This window comes from Saccostrea cucullata, unplaced genomic scaffold (assembly GCF_032062105.1).
Source record: "Saccostrea cucullata isolate Sc308-1 unplaced genomic scaffold, CSIRO_AGI_Scuc_v1 ctg67, whole genome shotgun sequence".
In the NCBI taxonomy this organism is placed as follows: Eukaryota; Metazoa; Mollusca; class Bivalvia; order Ostreida; family Ostreidae; genus Saccostrea; species Saccostrea cuccullata.
This window is the reverse complement of record NW_026929387.1, coordinates 1-22,171: the sequence shown is the minus strand read 5'-3', so window position 1 is coordinate 22,171 and position 22,171 is coordinate 1. Positions and strand designations below refer to the sequence as shown.

Sequence of the window (22,171 nt, the reverse complement as noted above, 5' to 3'; positions counted from 1 at the left end):
AGAGGACGGATAACCGGGGAATTAGCTTCCGAAGCAGGGATTAGCTCATTTAACTAACGCACGGGAAATTAATCCATTCACTGAGATTTCTAGAGAATTATTCACATTTTACTGCCTTATTTTTATATAGAAAAAAATCAGTAGAGGTATAATAAAATAATATAATTTGGGGTGGGAGGACGGGTTAGGGGTAACCATACTTTGGGTACCTGTAGTATTGCCACCTATGATTTCGATTCCAACTATACTAGTAAAGAGTAAAAATATATGTTGTACAGGAGCAGATTCAGGATATTTCTCAGAGGGGGGATAACTCTAACAGATGTACGACTCAGAAATTAAAAAGGAAGTCCAAAAAATTGTTTTAAGTAGTAAATTTTGATAAAACCCCAGTCAACCCTTAAACTCCCCTCATTAAAGTGTAATACATGTAAGGTCCATTTACTAATATAGTAATCTATTCGTGTAAAACTAGGAACTTATTCTACATTATAATAACCTGTGTACATGAATTATACTCATGTAATTTAGGTTTTATAAATAAAAAAAATGTTGAAATTATTGATGTGCCACATTGCACGTTTTATTGTAAAATAAAGACAATCACTTTTAGATAACATGCACATCTCTATAAACTATTATAGGCACATGCGCTTGTTTCATACAGTGCGTTAGTTTTCTACTATATAATAACACTTATAGAAGAAAACTAACGCAGTGTATGAAGCAAGCGCCTGTGATTACAGGCCTAAATTCTTATCTGTACATGTAACTTTCAAAACATTAAATCTGCTTAGTCATTTGGAATTGATTAAAGGGGGGAGGGGTCATTTTAAACTGGGTCCTTCCTCTAAATAAAATTTGACACTTTCTAAAATTTTGCTCACGTCATTTAAAGTGTTCGTTTTCAAAAATCTTAGCTTCTGTTTCCTTGGTCTCCTCGGTGACTTTAAAAATTCTTTATAAGTCATTAAGATGCACAGCAACGAAATGCAATGAAGTTTACTACTAAGTTCGAAAGAAGTCCAATATTTTCAAAAGTTCGAACTTGAAATAACGCTCATCTCCGACCAGCAGAGTCAGTGTCTGCCACTTAGCAAGAATCATAGTACAACTTACTCAATATAGCTCTTCATTGTAGAAAAAACCACAAAAGATGTAAATAGAGCGACACCTTGTGGTGGAAGATTAAGTGTCAAAATAGAAGAAATGTTTTGGTTAAAATAAATGGACTCATATTAATTCTTTGGAGTACGAAAGACTAGGATGGACGGAACGGATAAAGACAGTCTAGCTGTTAACACAGGGACAAGCACAGACTCTATATCGGAACCATCGTCCACGAATAGTTCCAAGGAATCTGTATCACCGTCCAAGTCGATTTGTTCAACTTCCTCAAACTCTTCAGGAGAACAACCAGCGGCAGCGGAACCAGCAAAGGCAAGACTTTTACATGACTGTACTTTTACTCAGAAAACTTTTATTATTGCAACGTAACATTTTTATAAAAGAATATTTTATTGCTCGAGGAAATTCGAATTTGTAGCTTATTTTTTTCTGTGATAATTCAGTAAGTTTGTTGACAACATATATTGTTGAGATTTTTGTGGAGGATTAAACGTCGGCATATAAAGGAAGTAGAAAATTATTGGCTTTTTAAGAGGATTTAATCTACTTTATTTGATAAATCGAAGTAGGCGTGTCCATTTGACCATTACACACAAATTGTCACTGCTCTGGTTATGAGCAACTATTGTACAGTTCAAATACTAAACAAGATTAGAATTTGAATTTTGATGTAGACAGGAATATCAAATCTTTTATTGTACAACTATTTCAGGTATCATTTTTGGAGTCATCAAAAGTTGCTGGAAATGAAGAAATCCCTTTACTTCCTGGAGAAAAAGTGCAAGGAATAGGTATATATTAAACATAATACAATTGAAACTGTGTGAGCTGTGTTCTTTCCTAGGCATTCTGATCAATTTTTGTAGGAGGATAGGGCACAGCACACTCAACCTCTAGTCTCCTGACAATACTTATTTAAATTCTATGTAACTTTTACTTGCAATTATTTTTCTAGATGAAAATGTGACGTATCTATGCCCATACAACAGACCAATCAAGGGAACATTAACAGTAACCAACTACAAACTGTACTTTAAAAGTGTGGAACGGGTTAGTTTTAGAATCAAATAAACTTGGCTAAAAATCTATGTGCTCAGACAAAACCAGTAGTATACCTTCAGTTGGTAAAACTTCTTTTGCAATATCATTAAGAAAAGAAATTGGTAAATACATGTATAATATCTTCATAAAGCCTACATAAAACTGAAAAAAAGATTTACATATAGTAATAATGTACACAATACAGTATTTGAAATGTTATTATTAAAACAGTTTAAATGTGTCAAATCTTTTTATCAGGACTCACCGTCTGTACTGGACGTGCCTTTAGGAGTTATCAGTTATCAGTAAGATAGAGAAAATCGGAGGTGCTACCAGTCGAGGAGAGAATGCCTATGGAATTGATCTTCTTTGCAAGGCAAGAAACCAACTGTTGTGTTTTCTTATTCTATTCATGTGATTTCCTTCAGGGAATATCTTGTCAGTAGTGGATATGATTTTTACCATTTCAGGATGTGAGGAACATTAGATTCGCCCACAGACAAGAAAATCACTCTAGGAGACAGGTGTTTGAGAAAATACAACAGTTTGCATTTCCCATTACAAACAAACAGGTACTGTATGGGTCAGAACAATGATTAAAAATAGTTTTCGAGGTTTCTACAAAAATAAATCTTATTTTTTAAAGTTCCCATTCTTCTGAATGACACATAAGTTTGATGATGAAAGAAAGATTATGACTTCAGTTGTAGTTATGTAATATGTATAATAAATTATATCTTTAGTTGAAGTTACATCATGTTATATTCTTGTTTCAGCAACTGTTTGCTTTTGAATTTAAAGAAGACTATGGCATTGATGGTTGGAAGGTGTATAACCCAGAAGAAGAATACAGGAGACAGGTAGTTGTTGGTCCAAAGGCAAACAATAAAGTCCCTTTAATATCCCCTAGTTTTAACTTTTTCAGGACTTTTTCCATGGGAAGGGGGGCTGGGGATTATCTTTCTTAATTAAATTTTATTATATAATAATTTTCTGATCAATGAGTATCTGGCATCTGTCTGTGTATCAAGTATCATTTGTAAACTCAGTTCTCACTTTCAAGTAACCACTAGGTCAATTTCAACCAAAATTGCCAAAAACATTCAGATTCTTGGTTAAAGGAAATTCAGATTGTTTACTTTAACATAAAGAGCCACATCCTCCACTTTCAAGGACGTAATACTGGTACATTAAATTTTGCTGATTTGCAATCAATTTCAATTCGGATTAATTTTTCATTTTGTCATTAAAATTAGCAATCACATTTGCATAATACATGTACTTGTACCTGTAAATAGGAAAACAATTCCTCCCCAGTACAGAATGTCAAAGCTAGTCTAATTAATAATCAGAATGTCTTCAAATATGGATTTAGTTTCTTAAAGTCAGATCCCCTTGGAGCTAGGATTAGGCCACAATATGGGTTATAACTTATTTCATAAAAATATATAGGGAAAAATACATTTTAGAACTCTGGAGAACAAAATGTGATGGGGGAGTGTTGTGGCCCTTGGGAGTCTTATTTAATTAACTAAAGGGATATATTTCTAAAGAATATTTACCAAATAGTCTTTTTCGTCTGTTTATAGATTAATTTTTGAGTTGATTATAATTAAGAATAATTTTGTTTTCCAGGGCCTTCCTCCGGAGAGTTGGAGAATCACCAAAATAAATGAGAAATACGAGTTTTGTGACACATATCCCTCTGTGGTAAGATTATCAGGAATTAGCATCAAGTAAATCTTTGATGACAAAAATTCTCTCTGAGTTAGATGTTTCCTCTAGAAGTAAGATACATGTCTGCATTTGACTATTTACAGCTTGTAGTCCCTGCTGCTGTGTCAGATGATGACCTCAAGCAAGTAGCTTCACATCGATCCAGAAATAGACTACCTGTAAGTGTGGCTTTAATAAGCTGAACAATTAAATAGAAATGATTACATACAGAAATATTGAACGTTTATTTCACATTTTTAGCTCTTCTGAGCCAAAGGCTGAAAGAGCTAATGCTATGGCCATTTGTGCAGTGTGCGGTGTGCGTTAACTTTTTAGAATATGGGCCATAACTCAAGAACCCTTTGGCCAATCAGTACCAAATTTTCCACAGGGTATCCTTGGCCTAAGGGCTACCATTTATACTAAAATAAGGGTTGGGACCCTAAAACAAGGGGAGATAATCAGGAAAACAAAACCAAAAGTACTAGTTGCTAAAAAATCTTCTTCTCCAGAACTGCCAGGCAGATTTTCACCAAACTTACATACAAGGATCAGGATATGTTGAAGATTAAAAATTGTTCAAGGCATGACCCTGGGGCAAAGGGCGTGGTCTCAAGGTCACTTTAAAGTTGACCTAAATTTACAATTAATAAAAATGTTTATATTTTGCTTACTATAAGGACTAGGATCATCAAATCTTGTAAGTTGATGCATCTTAGGACTTCACATCATGTTAACTCAAAAGTAGGTCACGGTGACCTACTTTTTTAATTTTGCGGGCATTTGTTTTCAAATTGATTTGAAGGCATATTTTGGACACTTTAAGGCCTATGATCATGAAACTTAGTCAGTTGATGCATCTTGGGTCCTTGAACAACGTCAACTTAAAAGTAGGTCACCGTGACCTACTTTTTGAACTTTATGACTTAACCTTTTTAAAACATTTAATCCCATTATTTCAGGCATGAAAGGGTTAGAATCATCAAATCTTGTAAGTTGCTGCATCTTGGGACCTTAAAACATATTTAAGAAAAAGTAGGTCACTGTGACCTACTTTTAGAATTTTGCATGCATATGTTTTCAAATTGTTTAAAAGGCATATTTTGATTACCTTCAGACCTAAAATCATCAAACTTGGTCAGGAGATGCATCTTGGGACTCTGAAAAATGTCGACCAAAATGTAGGTCACGGTGACCTACTTTTGACATTTTATGGCTATATTTAAGTATCTTAGGTATTTATTGGCTTAGAATCATCAAACTTTGTGAGTTGATGCATCTTGGGTTTTCGGAAAGTGACAACCAAAAATTAGGTCACAGTGACCTACTTTCGACATTTTATGGCTATATTTAAGTATCTCCGGTACTTATTGGCTTAGAATCATCAAACTTTGTCAGTTGATGCATCTTGGGTTTTCGGAGAGTGACGACCAAAAATTAGGTCACGGTGACGTACTTTCGACATTTTATGGCTATATTTAAGTATCTTAGGTATTTATTGGCTTAGAATCATCAAACTTTGTGAGTTGATGCATTTTGGGTTTTCGGAGAGTGACGACCAAAAATTAGGTCACAGTGACCTACTTTCGACATTTTGTGGCTATATTTAAGTATCTTAGGTATTTATTGGCTTAGAATCATCAAACTTTGTGAGTTGATGCATCTTGGGTTTTCGGAAAGTGACGACCAAAAATTAGGTCACAGTGACCTACTTTCGACATTTTATGGCTATATTTAAGTATCTCCGGTACTTATTGGCTTAGAATCATCAAACTTTGTCAGTTGATGCATCTTGGGTTTTCGGAGAGTGACGACCAAAAATTAGGTCACGGTGACGTACTTTCGACATTTTATGGCTATATTTAAGTATCTTAGGTATTTATTGGCTTAGAATCATCAAACTTTGTGAGTTGATGCATTTTGGGTTTTTGGAGAGTGACGACCAAAAATTAGGTCACAGTGACCTACTTTCGACATTTTGTGGCTATATTTAAGTATCTCCGGTACTTATTGGCTTAGAATCATCAACCTTTGTCAGTTGATGCATCTTGGGTTTTCGGAGAGTACGACCAAAAATTAGGTCACAGTGACCTACTTTTAACATTTTATGGCTATATTTAAGTATCTTAGGTACTTATTGGCTTAGAATCATCAAACTTTGTCAGTTGATGCATCTTGGGTTTTCGGAGAATGTCGACCAAAAAGTAGGTCTCGATGACCTACTTTTGAATATCTCAGGTAATTATTGGCTTAGAATTATCAAACTTAGTCAGCAGATGCATCTTTGGACTCTGAAAAATGTTGACTAAAATGTAGGTCATGGTGACCTACTTTCGACATTTTATGGCTATATTTAAGTATCTCTGGTACTTACTGGCTTAGAATCATCAAACTTTGTCAGTTGATGCATCTTGGGTTTTGGAGAATGTCTACCAAAAAGTACGTCACAGTGACCTACTTTCGACATTTTATGGCTATATTTAAGTATTGCTGGTACTTATTGGCTTAGAATCATCAAACTGTGTCAGTTGATGCATTTTGGGTTTTCCAAGAATGTAGACCAAGAAGTAGTCCTAATTGGCTAAGTATCATCAAACTTTGTCAGGTGATGCAACTTTGGTCTTAGGATACTTAGGGTTAGAGGCTTCAAATACAAGTGATAGGTTGTACAATTTATCAGAAGAGCGATTCAAGGCCCTTGGGCCTCTTGTATTTCACATTTTAACTTTAACATTTTATAATAAAATGCACAACAATGCTATTCATGGACTACTATCTTATTTATTAACAGGTGTTGTCCTGGATCCACCAAGAAAGCCAGGCTACCATCACCCGATCTGCCCAGCCCCTGGTGGGAGGGGCTCCACTCCGCAGAAATCGACAAGATGAGCACTATATTCAGACCATCATGGACGCCAATGCACAGTCACACAAACTCTTTATCATGGATGCCAGGCCTCTTGTTAATGCCCTAGCAAATATGGTAACTAATGTTTAATGTTTTTTGTTTACTTATTTTACTGCAAAAACATGGAATCAAAACTTTTGTTATTTTCTAAGTTCATTGAAGTTCAAAGAATCTTTGAATGGAAAATGTCAAAGTTGACTTATTTTACTCTGAAAACACATTATCAATAGACTGTCATTTCTTAAGTTCAACCTTTGAATCTTTGAATAAGGAAAATGTTGATTTTTTTTTTCAGGCCAAAGGCGGGGGGTATGAGCGAGAGGAATGGTACACAAATGCTGAGATAGCTTTCCTTGACATTCATAACATTCACGTGATGAAGGACAGGTATGTAGCAATGATCTAAGTATCATCAAATTTCCAATAACTACCCAAGTAACAAAATACTTGTTGACAACCCCAGTTACCAGATAAATATTGAAAGTAATCTGTATTAAATATTTTGTTTGCAGTCTGAGGAAACTTCGTGAAGTTGTTTTTCCAACCATTGATGACAGTAAATGGTTGTCCAACATTGAGGCAACCCACTGGCTGGATCACATTAAGGTCTGTTTTAATACCTGTTTTAATAGTGTATTCTGTTATTGGTTTTCATGTCACACTCAATGTTTGCAATTCTTTTTATGTATTTTGCTAAGTTATATACAATATCTGTTACAGCAAATTTTAGCAGGTGCTCTAAGGGTTGCAGATAAAGTGGAGAGTGCTAAGACCTCAGTACTGGTTCACTGTAGTGATGGCTGGGACAGAACTGCCCAGGTAAGGAACTACATAAAGTGGTCATATTCAGAGCTCTTTACTTGACATTTTGGATCTGTAAGAAGTTTGAAGGAAAAATTTGAACAATCAAAACAATTGATATTTTAGTGGTTTGTTTTAAAGTATTTCACTTTAAGAGTTACCAGTCCTGAAATTTTAGTGATGTTTAAATCTTACAGCTGACGAGTCTGGCATCCCTGATGTTAGACCCTTATTACAGAACTATTAAGGGCTTTGAGGTGCTTATTGAGAAGGAATGGTTGAGTTTTGGTCACAAGTTTGCCCAGCGTATTGGACATGGGGAGGATAGACACTCAGACACTGACCGATCACCCGTATTCTTACAATTCATTGACTGTGTTTGGCAAATGACTCATCAGGTATGTCTGATTCCATTGTTTTTTTCTGATCAAAAGAATATAGATTTATATAATTTCTATAATGTCTATTTTTTAGACATGTAACTATAATAGCTCTTCTGTGAGATAGATCATTGTAAGAAAGAAAAAAAATGAGTTCATAACTGTAAAATTTCATTACTGCAGAATGGAGAGAAAGACTTAGACCTAATAATTATTGGCCATATGCTTCTTATTTTTGAAACATATACATGTACTTTTTTTTTCCATAGCAGTACAAACTTTCTAAAATAACAAAATATTGGTCAATCTAGTTATAAAAATTTCATTAAAATTAGTTTAATCCATCGAATTATCAAGAAAAACATTAAAAAAAAATTTTCTAATACACAACAATATCAGAAAATCTGAGAACCATACTGGCTTTACCTATTCCTTGATATGCTAGTACATTCTACTTTTATAACTTATGACTTTTGTTGTAGTTTCCTAACGCCTTTGAATTCAATGAGCACTTCCTGATCACCATCATTGACAATGCCTTCAGCTGCTTGTTTGGTACCTTCCTGTGTAACTGTGAACAACAGAGAACAGAAAAGGTCAGCTTTAATTGTCTCCCTTGTCCATTCTTTATTTTTTTTTATTGAAAGATTAACACTACTCTTTATGATTCTATTTAAAAAGACAAGGGCACCACAGGGCAGAGCAAATCCTCAGGAAGATCATATCTGTAAATCAAGGCAGCATTCAACATGCAAATTATGACACTTCCGTTTTGCACATGACATAACACACCCATAAACAAACACACACAGTTGTATAATACAAACACACTTAATTGTATAATAGCAGTGTTATCTATTCCGACCAATAGAGTGGATACAAGAAATGAATAGCATTTGTTTTTTTTAGCTTATGACAGTATTGTTCATGTATAAGAATGGGATCTAGATGTATTAGATAATGTTACACAAGAAAAGGGACTTGTAAAGAGATTTCTATTGTCACACATCACACTACAAATGAACCTGATCTGCTATTTTCTATGCTGTAGTACAGTATCTTTGTGCATTATAAGGAGGATTAAGGACTGACATTATATTTTTAGGTCACCTGAGTAACTCAGGTGACCTATTGCTATCCGTTTTCGTCCGTCGTCGTGCGTCGTGCGTCGTGCGTCGTGCGTCGTGTGTCGTGTGTCGTGTGTTAACATTTGAACATTTTCAGCTTCTTCTCTGAAACCACTGAACCAATTTCAACCAAATTTGGTATACAGCATCTATGGGTGAAGGGGAACAAAAATTGTGAATTTCATGGTCCCCACCCCCCTGGGGCCTGAGGGGTGGGGCCAAAACCACTAAAATTAGTGCAATCTTTTAAAATCTTCTTCTTTACTCCTGGACATCAAGCAGGCAAACTGTTGACATGAATGTAATGGGCATTGAGTCCTCTACCAAAATTGTGAAATTCATGGCCCCAGGGTCAGGGGTTCTAGTGCTAGGGCAGGGCTATATAGATTATATAGTGAAAATGCATTATTTCTTTGAAAATCTTCTTCTCTGCTCCTGGGTATAAATAAACTAACTAAGTACATAGTTATGATGAGCAAGAGTGCCTCTTCCAGATTTGTGAATTTTATGGCCCCAGGGTCAGGGATTCTGGAGTTAGGGCAGGGCTCTATGAATTATATAGTGAAAATGCATTTATTCTTTGAAAATCTTCTTCTCTGCTTCTGGGTATTAAATAAACTCACTAAGTACATAGTTATGATGAGCAAGAGTGCCTCTTCCAGATTTGTGTATTTTATGGCCCCAGGGTCAGGGGTTCTGGTGTTAGGGTGGGGCTCTATGAATTATATAGTGAAAATGCATTTATTCTTTGAAAATCTTCTTCTCTGCTTCTGGGTATTAAATAAACTAACTAAGTACATAGTTATGATGAGCAAGAGTGCCTCTTCCAGATTTGTGAATTTTATGGCCCCAGGGTTAAGGGTTCTGGTGTTAGGGGGGGGGGGGGGCTCTATTGATCATTTAGTGAAAATGCATTTATTCTTTGAAAATCTTCTTCTCTGCTTTTGGGTATTAAATAAACTAACTAAGCACATAGTTATGATGAGCAAGAGTGCCTCCTATAAAATTTGTGAATTTTATGCCCCCTGGGTCAGGAGGAGGGGGGGGGGGGCTACATAGTCTGAAAATAAATTAATGTTTTTAAATCTGCTCTTTGGTATTAATCACCATTTTGTTTTAAAATTTGCAAAATTTTGAAATATGTGGCCCCTGGGTCAGTGGTTCCTTTAGGGTGAGGTGCACAACTGGGTATAAAGTGCAAGTGGATTTTCTCTTTGTTACTCTGATCTACCTCTGGGTATTAAGTAAATAGAGTAATCATGTTTAGTTAATAATTATGATAAGCAATGGTGCCTCTTTCAAAATTGTGAATCGTGAATTTCATGGCCCCTGGTTTAATCCAAATTCAAGTGTTTGAAAGTTGTTACAAATACTCAGGTGACCTATAAGGCCCGTGGGCCTCTTGTTTGTTGTAGGGTCTGAAACAGAAGACGGTGTCTTTGTGGTCATTTGTAAACTGTCAGATGGAGGAGTTTACTAACCCTCTATATGCCGCGTCCCTACAGCAGCACGTCCTGTTCCCTGTGGCGAGCCTCAGGAGAATCGAACTGTGGACCGGGTACTACTGTCGCTGGAACCCCCGTATGAGGCCTCAGGTAAACCTCACACTCACACAAGAGTGACACATTTATAATTACATGTAGTTCAAAAGAAGAGGATCCTTACGGTTATTCTTACAGGGTAGATCTCGTTATATTTTCTCAGAAATACTTTCATCATTTCTTTTTCCTTTTTCAAGGAACCTATTCATTTGAGGAACAAAGAACTATTGATGTTGAAGGCACAGTTACAGAAAAAAGTGGATGAACTTCTTAAAGAGCTTGAAAACAAGAAAGCTAAAGGGAAGCTGCTTCCCCAAAACAGTCCCCCCAGAATCTCCTCCCCCATCAATGTGTGAAACACTGCCTCGCATTGGTTGGCTTTTATCATAGTACTTTAGAAGATGTCGGCCAATATTCAAGTGTCTGGATTTTGTCTTGTACAAATGTAGAGACTGAACAACTTCTTAAATATCGTCCAGATGGACAAATATGTGCAATAATATACTTTTAAATAAAGTGTTTTTGTCCTCAATAGAGGATTATTAATAAACTACTAAATGTTTGCTTTATTTTTCATTTAAGTACAGATTAAATTATGTGATGATGGTTGTCTGTGAAGTACTTTATTTCCGTGTACATGTATGAAGGTAACTCATTGAAGGAAGACTATTGTCTCATAGAGGTTTACTGAAAGTACTGAAATTAAATACATATATTAACTCCATTTAGGGAATAACTGTCTTCAAATTTGGTATTTGCGATTTTTACTGAAAGAACTAAAATTAAATATATATATTAACTCCATTTAGGGAATAACTGTCTTCAAAGGTATTTGCGACCGTTAAATCAGCATTAGTGGTCGCAAATACCAAATTAGAAAATTAGTTATTCCCATTCTAATGCACCATGCATTTTGTTTGTTGTCTAGATGTTTGATCGGCTCACATACTCGCTACACTAACATCTTACAACACCCCATAGTGGGTCACGTCAGATGTCAAATTCGGAACAGCTCTAGATCTATTCACTTCGATGATGTCAACAAATATACGATGATTTTGCAGGCAACAATTTGATTGGTTGATAGAATTTGACCCCTGACGTGACCCTGTATGGAATGTTGTTAGATGTTAGTGTAGCGAGTATGCGAGAGGATGTAACATTGAATTTTAATTAGATTGTTGAGTTTCGTTATATAAATTATGTCACTGAGCATTGTGTTTTTGCGTCGCTCTATTATGACGTCGCAATGAAAAGCTTTCACTCTCATTAATGTTTGTTTTACTGCTTCAAACAAAGCGCATCAGCCAATCAAAACGTTTTACAAAACAATTGCATTAGAATTTATTTTTGGTTATATTATTTACAAGGAAACTGTCTTTGACCAGTTAGTAATTCAGTATAATTTTTGGCCATATAAACAATTGGTCTATTGTATTCATCTGCTTCATTTCCAAGTAGTTTTTTGGACGAAGACACCATTATTCATTTATTGTTAAAAACTATGTAAATTTTAAACAAAAATAAAAACATTAAACTCTGTAAGAACTTTATTCATATGGTAACCTTAGATATTCTTTTTCTGCATTTAAAGAATCCTCAGAACACATTCTGACTTTGTTCAATGATTGCCAGGGTCAATAAGAAAATACCACATTTTTTCATCCAGAAAAATACATGTACCTAGATTTCTGGGACTTAAAATTCAGACATAGTGTCTGAAATGTCAAAAATGTAACTCCAAATATTCTGCATTGCAAGTATATATGGTATAAAATTCTTATTGAAATTCATGGTCTAACTTGCAGTTTCCTGTGATTTTGAATTAAATTTAAAGGTTCCAGACAGTGGAAAAGAAATGTTATGGTCTTCAGTTCTTATAACTGTACAGCTGTAATTTATGTGATAGTCAAAAACAAAGATAAACATATATATACTGTATATATTTATTGCATTTTTCTGGCTTTATAAAAACCAACAAGTACTGAATACAACAATTAATAAAGAATGACAAAGCTTATCCTGTGTAAATTATACTTCATTAAAAACATTAAAAAACTTTTGCTACATGTTGGTTGTAGAAATGCCGTAACTTCACAACCTGTGGTAGAAAAATTGCAGTCCTAATCTGAATTCGTGGTCCAATTTGGAAAAATAAGGTGTAAGTAAAATCTGATATATTAAGGTGACTAGACTATAAATGGAATGAAAATGAGGTATTTTAAAATGAAATGTACAAGACATGAAGGCACAGGTTTTATAAGAAACCTGAGTCGACAATATAACACGATTACATTTACCTTGTAGACAACACTCAATTTATATATACAGATATCAACCAGTACATTTCATGTACCTAAATGTGTACAACTAATTCAAATTGGCATAGAAAAGAAAGATCGACAATTCAAAACGATCAAAAAGTTTATAAATAAATTATGTCACTGAGCATTGTGTTTTTGCGTCGCTCTATTATGACGTCGCAATGAAAAGCTTTCACTCTCATTAATGTTTGTTTTACTGCTTCAAACAAAGCGCATCAGCCAATCAAAACGTTTTACAAAACAATTGCATTAGAATTTATTTTTGGTTATATTATTTACAAGGAAACTGTCTTTGACCAGTTAGTAATTCAGTATAATTTTTGGCCATATAAACAATTGGTCTATTGTATTCATCTGCTTCATTTCCAAGTAGTTTTTTGGATGAAGACATCATTATTCATTTATTTATTGTTAAAAACTATATAAATGTTGAACAAAAATAAAAACATTAAACTCTGCAAGAACTTTATTCATATAGTAACCTTAGATGTTCTTTTTCTGCATTTAAAGAATCCTCAGAACACATTCTGACTTTATTCAATGATTGCCAGGGTCAATAAGAAAATACCACATTTTGTCATCCAGAAAAATACATGTACCTAGATTTCTGGGACTTAAAATTCAGACATAGTGTCTGAAATGTCAAAAATGTAACTCCAAATATTCTGCATTGCAAGTATATATGGTATAAAATTCTTATTGAAATTCATGGTCTAACTTGCAGTTTCCTGTGATTTTGAATTAAATTTAAAGGTTCCAGACAGTGGAAAAGAAATGTAATGGTCTTCAGTTCTTATAACTGTACAGCTGTAATTTATGTGATAGTCAAAAACAAAGATAAACATATATATACTGTATATATTTATTGCATTTTTCTGGCTTTATAAAAACCAACAAGTACTGAATACAACAATTAATAAAGAATGACAAAGCTTATCCTGTGTAAATTATACTTCATTAAAAACATTAAAAAACTTTTGCTACATGTTGGTTGTAGAAATGCCGTAACTTCACAACCTGTGGTAGAAAAATTGCAGTCCTAATCTGAATTCGTGGTCCAATTTGGAAAAATAAGGTGTAAGTAAAATCTGATATATTAAGGTGACTAGACTATAAATGGAATGAAAATGAGGTATTTTAAAATGAAATGTACAAGACATGAAGGCACAGGTTTTATAAGAAACCTGAGTCGACAATATAACACGATTACATTTACCTTGTAGACAACACTCAATTTATATATACAGATATCAACCAGTACATTTCATGTACCTAAATGTGTACAACTAATTCAAATTGGCATAGAAAAGAAAGATCGACAATTCAAAACGATCATAAAGTTTAGTTTTCTGAACATTTTTAAAAAAATGTGTGCTGACTTTATTAGATATATGTACAATAGGTACTGTATAAACACCTGATTATTTATATGGTAAGACTATTATTCAATGACTTCTGTAAGATGAACTATGTAAGAATGGTCTATTGCACTATTATTATGGCTTATCTTTGATATGTATATAACAAAGAGAAGAATACTTTCAAATTTTTGAAATCTTGAATTGTACATATGTATGTGCTGGTCTCTGGATAAGGTTTGAATTGCCATTATTTCAGCCTTCAAAACAGCAAACAAAATCTCCCAAGAGATCAAACTGGATTAATACAGGCCCAAGGGCCTTGAATCGCTCTTCTGATAAATTATACAATCTATCCTAAGACCCAAGATGCATCAACTGACAAAGTTTGATGATTCTTAGCCAGTTAGGGCTGAAGATATTTACATGTAACTATAAAATACTATAAGTAGGTCATGGTGACCTACTTTTTTTTGAAATTTTCTGAGGGCACAAGATGCATTAATTGAACCAAGATTGTTGATTCTAAGCCAATAAGTACTTGAGATATTTAAAAGTGGGTCACAGTGACCTACTTATTGGTCAACATTCTTCGAAAACCCAAGGTGCATAAACTGACAAAGTTTGACAATTCTAAGCCAATAAGTACCCTAGAATACTTAAATATAGCCATAAATGTCACAAGTAGGTCACTGTGACCTATATTTTGATCATCATTCTCCAAGAACCCAAGATGCATCAAATAACAAAGTTTGATGATTTCAAACCAATAAGTACCCGAAATACCTAAATTTAGCCATAAAATGACAAAAGTAGGTCACTGTGACCTACTTTTTGTACAAATCCGAAAACCCAAGCTGCATCTACTGACATAGTTTGATGATTCTGAGCCAATCAGTATCTGAGATATTCAAAAGTGGGTCACCGTGACCTACTTTTTGGTCAACATGCTCCGAAAATCTAAGATGCATCAAGTGACAAAATTTGATGATTCTAAACCAATTAGCACCTGAGATACATAAAACTAGCCATAAAATGTCAAAAAGAGGTCACTGTGACCTACTTTTTGGTCGACATGCTCCGAAAACCCGTAAAATGAAATAAAATAAAGATGCATCGAATGACAAAGTTTGATGATTCTAAGCCAATAAGTACCTGAGATACTAAAATATAGCCATAAAATGTCAAAAGTAGGTCACTGTGACCTACTTTTTGGTCGTTAATCTCCGAAAACCCAAGATGCATCGAATGACAAATTTTTAATGATTCTAAGCCAATTAGTACCCGAGATACTTAAATCTAGCCATAAAATGTCGAAAGTAGGTCACAGTGACCTACTTTTTGGTCGACATTTTCTGAAGACCAAAGATGCATCAACTGACAAAATTTGATTTGTTAGGTCTAATAGTATTCAAAATATGCCTTTTAAACAATTTAAAAACAAATGCCTGCAAAGTTCAAAAAGTAGGTCACAGTGACCTACTTTTTAATAAATATGTTTTAACGCCTCTAGATGCATCAACTTACAAGATTTGGAGATTCTAAACCTCTCGATGTCTGAAATAATGGGATTAAATGTTTTAGAAAAGATTAGCCATAAAATTCAAAAAGTAGGTCATGATGACCTAAAGTTGATGTTGTTTGTGGACCCAAGATGTACCAACTGACAAAGTTTTATGATCATAGGCCTTAAAGTGTCCAAAATATGCCTCTAAATCAATTCGAAAACAAAAGCCCGTAAAATTTAACAAAAGGCCCATGGGCCACATCGCTCACCTGAGCACTGTGGCTAGGAAAAAGTAGAAATTGGTTTATTATTGAAAAGTTTAAATCCAAAAGTAGTCCCATGACCAATCATGGTTTTGCTATTCTTGTTGAGAAGATGATTTTTAAAGAATTTTCCTATGTCTATGTAAAACTTTGGTCGGCCATTGTGGCCCCGCCCCTACACCCCAGGGCCTTGATTTGAACAAACTTGAATCTACACTACCTGACGACGCTTCCATATAAATATGATTAATTTTGGCTTTGCTGTTCTTGAGAAGAAGATTTTTAAAGAATTTTCCTACATATTTCTATGTTAAACTTTGGTCGGCCATTGTGGCCCCGCCCCACCCCCGTATGATTTGAACAAACTTGAATCTACACTATTGACGATGCTTCCATATAAATATGATCAATTATGGCTTTGCTGTTCTTGAGAAGAAGATTTTTAAAGAATTTTCCTACATATTTCTATATTAAACTATATAAATTGTGGCCCCGCCCTACCCCCGGGGGTCATAAATTTGAACAAACTTGAATCTACACTATCTGATGATGCTTATATAAATATGATCAATTATGGCTTTGCTATTCTTGAGAAGAAGATTTTTAAAGAATTTTCCTTTATTTCTATGTAAAACTTGCCAGGGTCATTGTGGCCCCGAAAATACCACATTTTGGTCATCCATTTGAACAAATTGAATCTACACTATCTGACGATGCTTCCATATAAATATGATCAATTATGGCTTTGCTGAAACTCAAAATATTTTTAATTTTCCTATATATGTATATGTAAAACTTTGGTCGGCCATTTGGCCCCGCCCTTAGCCCAACTTGCAAACTTTCTACTGTGATGCTTGAATTAAATATGATCAATTATGGCTTTGCTATATTTGAGAAGAAGATTTTTAAAGAATTTTCCTATATATTTCTATGTAAAACTGTACAGCTGTATTTTCATTTGATAAATTGTCTACATTACCTGAGGATGCTTTAATATATATATATTATTCTGTACTGTATATATTTATTGCATTTTTCTGGCTTTATAAAAACCAACAAGTACTGAATACAGCAATTAAAGAATGACAAAGCTTATCCTGTGTAAATTATACTTCATTAAAAAAATTCAAAAACTTTTGCTACATGTCAGTTGTAGAAATGCCGTAACTTCACAACCTGTGGTAGAAACATTGCAGTCCTAATCTGAATTCATGGTCCGATTTGGAAAAATAAGGTGTAAGTAAAATCTGATATATTAAGGTGACTAGACTATAAATGGAATGAAGATGAGGTATTTTAAAATGAAATGTACAAGACATGAAGGCACAGGTTTTATAAGGAACCTGAGTTGACAATATAACAAGATTACATGTACCTTGTAGACAACACTCAACTTATATATACAGATATCAACCAGTACATTTCACGTACCTAAATGTGTACAACTATTTCAAACTGGCATAGAAAAGAAAAATTGACAATTCAAAACAATCTAAAATTAAGTGTTCTGAACATTTTTAAAAAATGTGTGCTGACTTTATTAGATATATGTACAATAGGTACTGTATAAACACCTAATTATTTATATGGTAAGACTATTATTCAATGACTCTTGTAAGATAAACTAAGTAAGAATGGTCTATTGCACAATTATTATGGCTTATCTTTGATATGTATATAACAAAGAGAAAAGTACTTCAAATTTGTTGAAATCTTGATTTGAATTTGCTGGTCTCTGGACAAGGTATGAATTGCCATTATTTCAGTCTTCATAACAGCAAACAAAATCTCCAAGAGATCAAACTGGGTTAATAAAATCCCACACAGAAATCCTATAAAACTGAGCTTATAACATCCCACACAGAATTCCTTAAATCTGAGCTAATAAAATCCCTTTAAAGAATTCTTATGAAACTGAGCCAATGAATACCTTACAGAATTCCCTATAAAACTTGAGCTAATAAAACCCCGTAAGTCTTTCAAAACAGTTTGTAAAACCCCATACAGAAATCCTAAAATATGAGCTAATAAAATACCATACAAAAGTCATAAAAACAAGATGAGGCACTAGAAAAAGGTTCTCAAAATGTATAAATAGCAAAACATATAGTGTGTTGTAAAATTTTAGACACTATTAATATAAGCAACTACTGATTCAAAATGGCAAGAAAATTAAGGAAGAATTTGGGATATGCATATGGTGACAGTCTCAAGGCAAATGTGAGATTCTAAAATAAAACCACAGTATTGTAAAGTTAAAAAGCAGTTAAAGCTAATAAAACCTAATGATTGTAGACTACTGGTGTTTGTTTCAACAAACAATCAACAACAGGTGCTTGTGTGGAAAAACAATGTTACCCTTTACAACAGGTTATTGTAGATAAAACCAGTCTTACTGTATACAACACATTCTTGTAATTAAAAACAATCTAAACCATATACAACAATTACTTATAAGGAAAACAATCTTATCAGATACATGTACTTGTAAGACAAATAAAAACAAACTTACTGTAAACAACAGGTCTGTACCGGGGTACATATATATGAAAAAACAAATTTGCTGTAAACAACAAATACTCGTGTGCAAGCAGAAAGCTTATAATTACCATACAAAATAGGTACGGTACTTGTATATGAAAAAAGTAATCCACCAAATACATCAGGTGCAGTAATTGATAAGAGTTAATATACATTTACAAGAATTAATAATAACCTAAAAATCATTTTTTCATTCCTGACATCTCCATCTACTGTGTTTCTATTATGTAAATATGTCAATTTATTTTTCCAAGAAACAGTGAATCATTTCCTAATTGATAAAAATGTTTCTGCTCACTTATTCCAGATTGTTCAATGCCATTGGATAATCTTTGATAAAAGTCAAATTGAACACAATGAAAATTCCCATTCCTTTTCCCAGTGTTCTACATGCCATTTTGTAAATGTATTCAGACAATAAAACAATATAATTATAACTATTCACAATGAATTATGCTACAGGAGATCTTAACAACCTACAGTGTACAAAATAATGCTGATAATGCTGGTAACAAGTTGGGCAGTTTCATTAGACACTACTCTACTATACAGTATTTACAGTCAGTAGTTGATACATGTTTATCATTCAATACATGTCTATCTACAAGCAAAAATCTTAATTAATTCAGGACTAGTACATTCTTATAATAGTAAAAACATAAATAGATTTGGGTTGCTTTGATCAGGCACAGAAAATGTTGTAAAAAAAGTAGAAATTTCATGTAGAACATTTCAAAAAGGAAATTTCAATGCCAAATATAAGGGTTTCCTTTCACTAATTTAATAAGCACTACTAGTAAATAAAAGACAAGACAAGGCTGATTCTTGGAGTCAGCTTTTATAGCATCAAACATCGATATCACTGTCCTGTAATACTGTTGAGTACGTGGGCGGGGGGTCGTGATAATCCTTCGTAAACTCGCTGCACTTAGATTTATTTTTAGGTGGACTTGATTTGTTCTTCAATACAAACACCTGAGTTTGATCTGGTCCCATCTTTGGTACAAGGTAGCCGTCATTTCCGACATCTGGCGGTGTGCCCGGTGCGTATGTACTGGAATGTCCGCTATCTGTATCATCACTTCTGTGAACATCCACACGCATGTTTGTGTTGGAGGGAGAATTTTCCCGATCTTTTTTACGGAGTTGTACCTCCTCCTCTTCCTCCATAGATTTTGTCAGAGGCTGAAGCTCCATAGAATCTCCCTTCTCTTTCTTTTTGTTCCATTTTTTCTCATTCACATAAGACACACCTCCATCATACTCTTCCTGGTCCACCGGTGGGGGAGGGGCCAGCCCCATTTTAAGGTAGTCTGACTTTTTGTCTCTGTCACTCATTTTAAGGTAGCCCTCACTCTCTGGTCCCCCACAAGCCCCGCCCTCAAGGTCCACCATCTTAAGATACGGCTCATTCAGATCCAAATAATACTGTTCAATGGAATCAGAAAATTTGTAAGTGATAAATCCATATGATTAATTCTCTTTATATTACTGATAGATTGGTGGATCTAATTTTATAAAATCTACAAAAATAAAATATAATGGCAAGATTTCAGGTACAGTGCTGTATTTTTTCTCATTAGTTTTTTTCCCGAACTGGACTTTCCTAGCTTGCCTTACCTGTTTGACATTTTCTTCCAGGAAATCACCCATGATGTTGGCCAGCTGTGTAAAAGTAGGTCTGTCCTCTGGGTCATCCCTCCAGGTCGCCTGCATGACCTTGTACCTAAAACAGAAATGACTTATTATAAAGCTGATCATTCCATTCATTTAAATATTTAATTCAAAGATATTGGCAAAATTTGACAAGACCTTCAGAATTTCCCCACAAATCATTATTCTCTGTTTTCTACATACATTTCATCTGTGGCATATCGTGGCTTCTCCATTCTGTATCCATCCTGAAGGAGTCCGATAAACTTCTCATTAATTTCCACCCCAGGGTACGGACTACCACCTGTAAATCACAAACGAGTTGTTAACTTAGACATAATGCCTACTTACATCACATGATCACCTCAGAAAAAGTCATTGATTACTACTCACCCAGAGAAAATAACTCCCATAGAAAGACACCATACGACCACCTGATAAATCACAAAATTAGAGATGTTTTAAAATTATATCAAGGAATTTACTTATCATGCTTCCCTTAAAAATAATGTTAGGGACATACTTTTATCACACAAAGAATGCACAGTAACCTTGATAAAATGAATACATTCATGTGAACTTACACATCACTCTTTGTGGTGTAGAGTCTGTGAGTTAGAGATTCAATAGCCATCCATTTCACAGGAACTGGTCCCTGTTTTAAAAATCAAGATAAGATTCTATTACATATACTTTCAAAAAATGAGTTGATTAAATCAGAGACTGGTCAAGTTAAACAGTGAGTTTTACAATCCTAGAAAAGTCAAGGTCAAACAGAATCTAATGTACAGAGAGATTATTCTGTGATGAAAAGCTTTGTGCATAAAATCAAATCCTGGAACAACTGTTGTTAAAAACAATTATACTAATAATATAATTTATCATTCATCACTATCTGACTGCAGTTCAAGATTTCATAAGATTTTGTTAATATCAAAAGAAGGGTTAAAGAATAAGTTAACAACATCACAATCTGATACAGGACAGTCCAAGTCTGAGAAAGATTCCGCTAAGAAAACTAAAAACTTCAATATCAAAGGCAGTCAGATAGGAGTTAACCAAACCCTTACATCTGTTTTCTTTAGATATTCTGGATTATTGTACAAATCCTTGGCTAACCCAAAGTCACATATTTTGACGATGTTGTCCTCAGCTAAAAGAACATTTCTTGCTGCCAGATCTCTGTGTATATACTGGAATTAAACATTTCTTTATTATCAAATTTTCATGTACCAGTAATATATATAATATACAAAATATCTTATTTAATCTTCACATTACAATCAATAGATATGTTTCAAATTCAAAAACACTTTCAAAATATTGGCTTAATTTGATTCAAAATCATGCATAACAAAGCATATTTCACTTAAAATGAAAATGAAATGAAGGTGAGAATAGAATATTAACAAACTAAAGGTAATGACTGAGACTAGAACAAACATACAGTCCAGTCCTGTTTAGCTACCTCTGTGTACTGACTGCCTTACTTTTTTGGAGGCCAGGTACTCCATCCCTCGGGCCACCTGGAATGACCAGCAGATGAGGTTTTTAGTGGTCAGTGGAGGCCCCACTAGGTCGGCGGTGTTCTCTATCTGAGCCTTGTTTAAGTAGTATGGCTTATTGGCGGCCGCTTCTCGGGCTGCCTCGCGTTTTTTCTGATGGGCTGGGTCCATGTAGTCCTCCATTACGTCTCGGAATTCTTCCTTATGTTTCAGTAGATAAGACCGAAGGTTTCCAAAATGACAGTATTCCACAATCACATACAGCTCACCTACACAATTTATAAAGACAGTTTTGTAATTTGATTTAAATTTCTACAAGTCTGCTACTTTGAAAATTTTTTTTTGGTTCTTGGATTTTTATTTATCTTTCCTTGACAT

At 34.2% G+C, this 22,171-nt stretch overlaps 2 protein-coding genes across 2 annotated transcripts; one reads left to right on the top strand and one right to left on the bottom strand.

The window, feature by feature from the left end:
* The first annotated feature begins 1,146 nt into the window (after window positions 1–1,146).
* Window positions 1,147–11,149, top strand: LOC134280723 (myotubularin-related protein 2-like). Its single transcript, XM_062763171.1, is given in 17 exon segments — window positions 1,147–1,440; window positions 1,841–1,919; window positions 2,084–2,178; window positions 2,428–2,466; window positions 2,468–2,545; window positions 2,640–2,741; window positions 2,946–3,029; window positions 3,805–3,879; window positions 3,990–4,064; window positions 6,677–6,868; window positions 7,089–7,180; window positions 7,306–7,399; window positions 7,514–7,612; window positions 7,792–7,992; window positions 8,457–8,570; window positions 10,517–10,696; window positions 10,840–11,149. Coding segments are annotated over 17 exon segments (1,932 nt in total). The 5' UTR covers window positions 1,147–1,266; the 3' UTR covers window positions 10,999–11,149.
* Window positions 11,150–17,608: 6,459 nt separating this feature from the next.
* On the bottom strand, window positions 17,609–22,062 carry LOC134280720 (vascular endothelial growth factor receptor 3-like; the record flags this gene model as incomplete). The annotated part of the gene is made up of 7 exons (XM_062763168.1): window positions 17,609–20,063; window positions 20,256–20,361; window positions 20,493–20,592; window positions 20,682–20,722; window positions 20,873–20,943; window positions 21,359–21,481; window positions 21,779–22,062. Coding segments are annotated over 7 exons (1,307 nt in total), but the record flags the coding sequence as incomplete, so codon positions are not given.
* Between the last annotated feature and the right edge of the window lie 109 nt (window positions 22,063–22,171).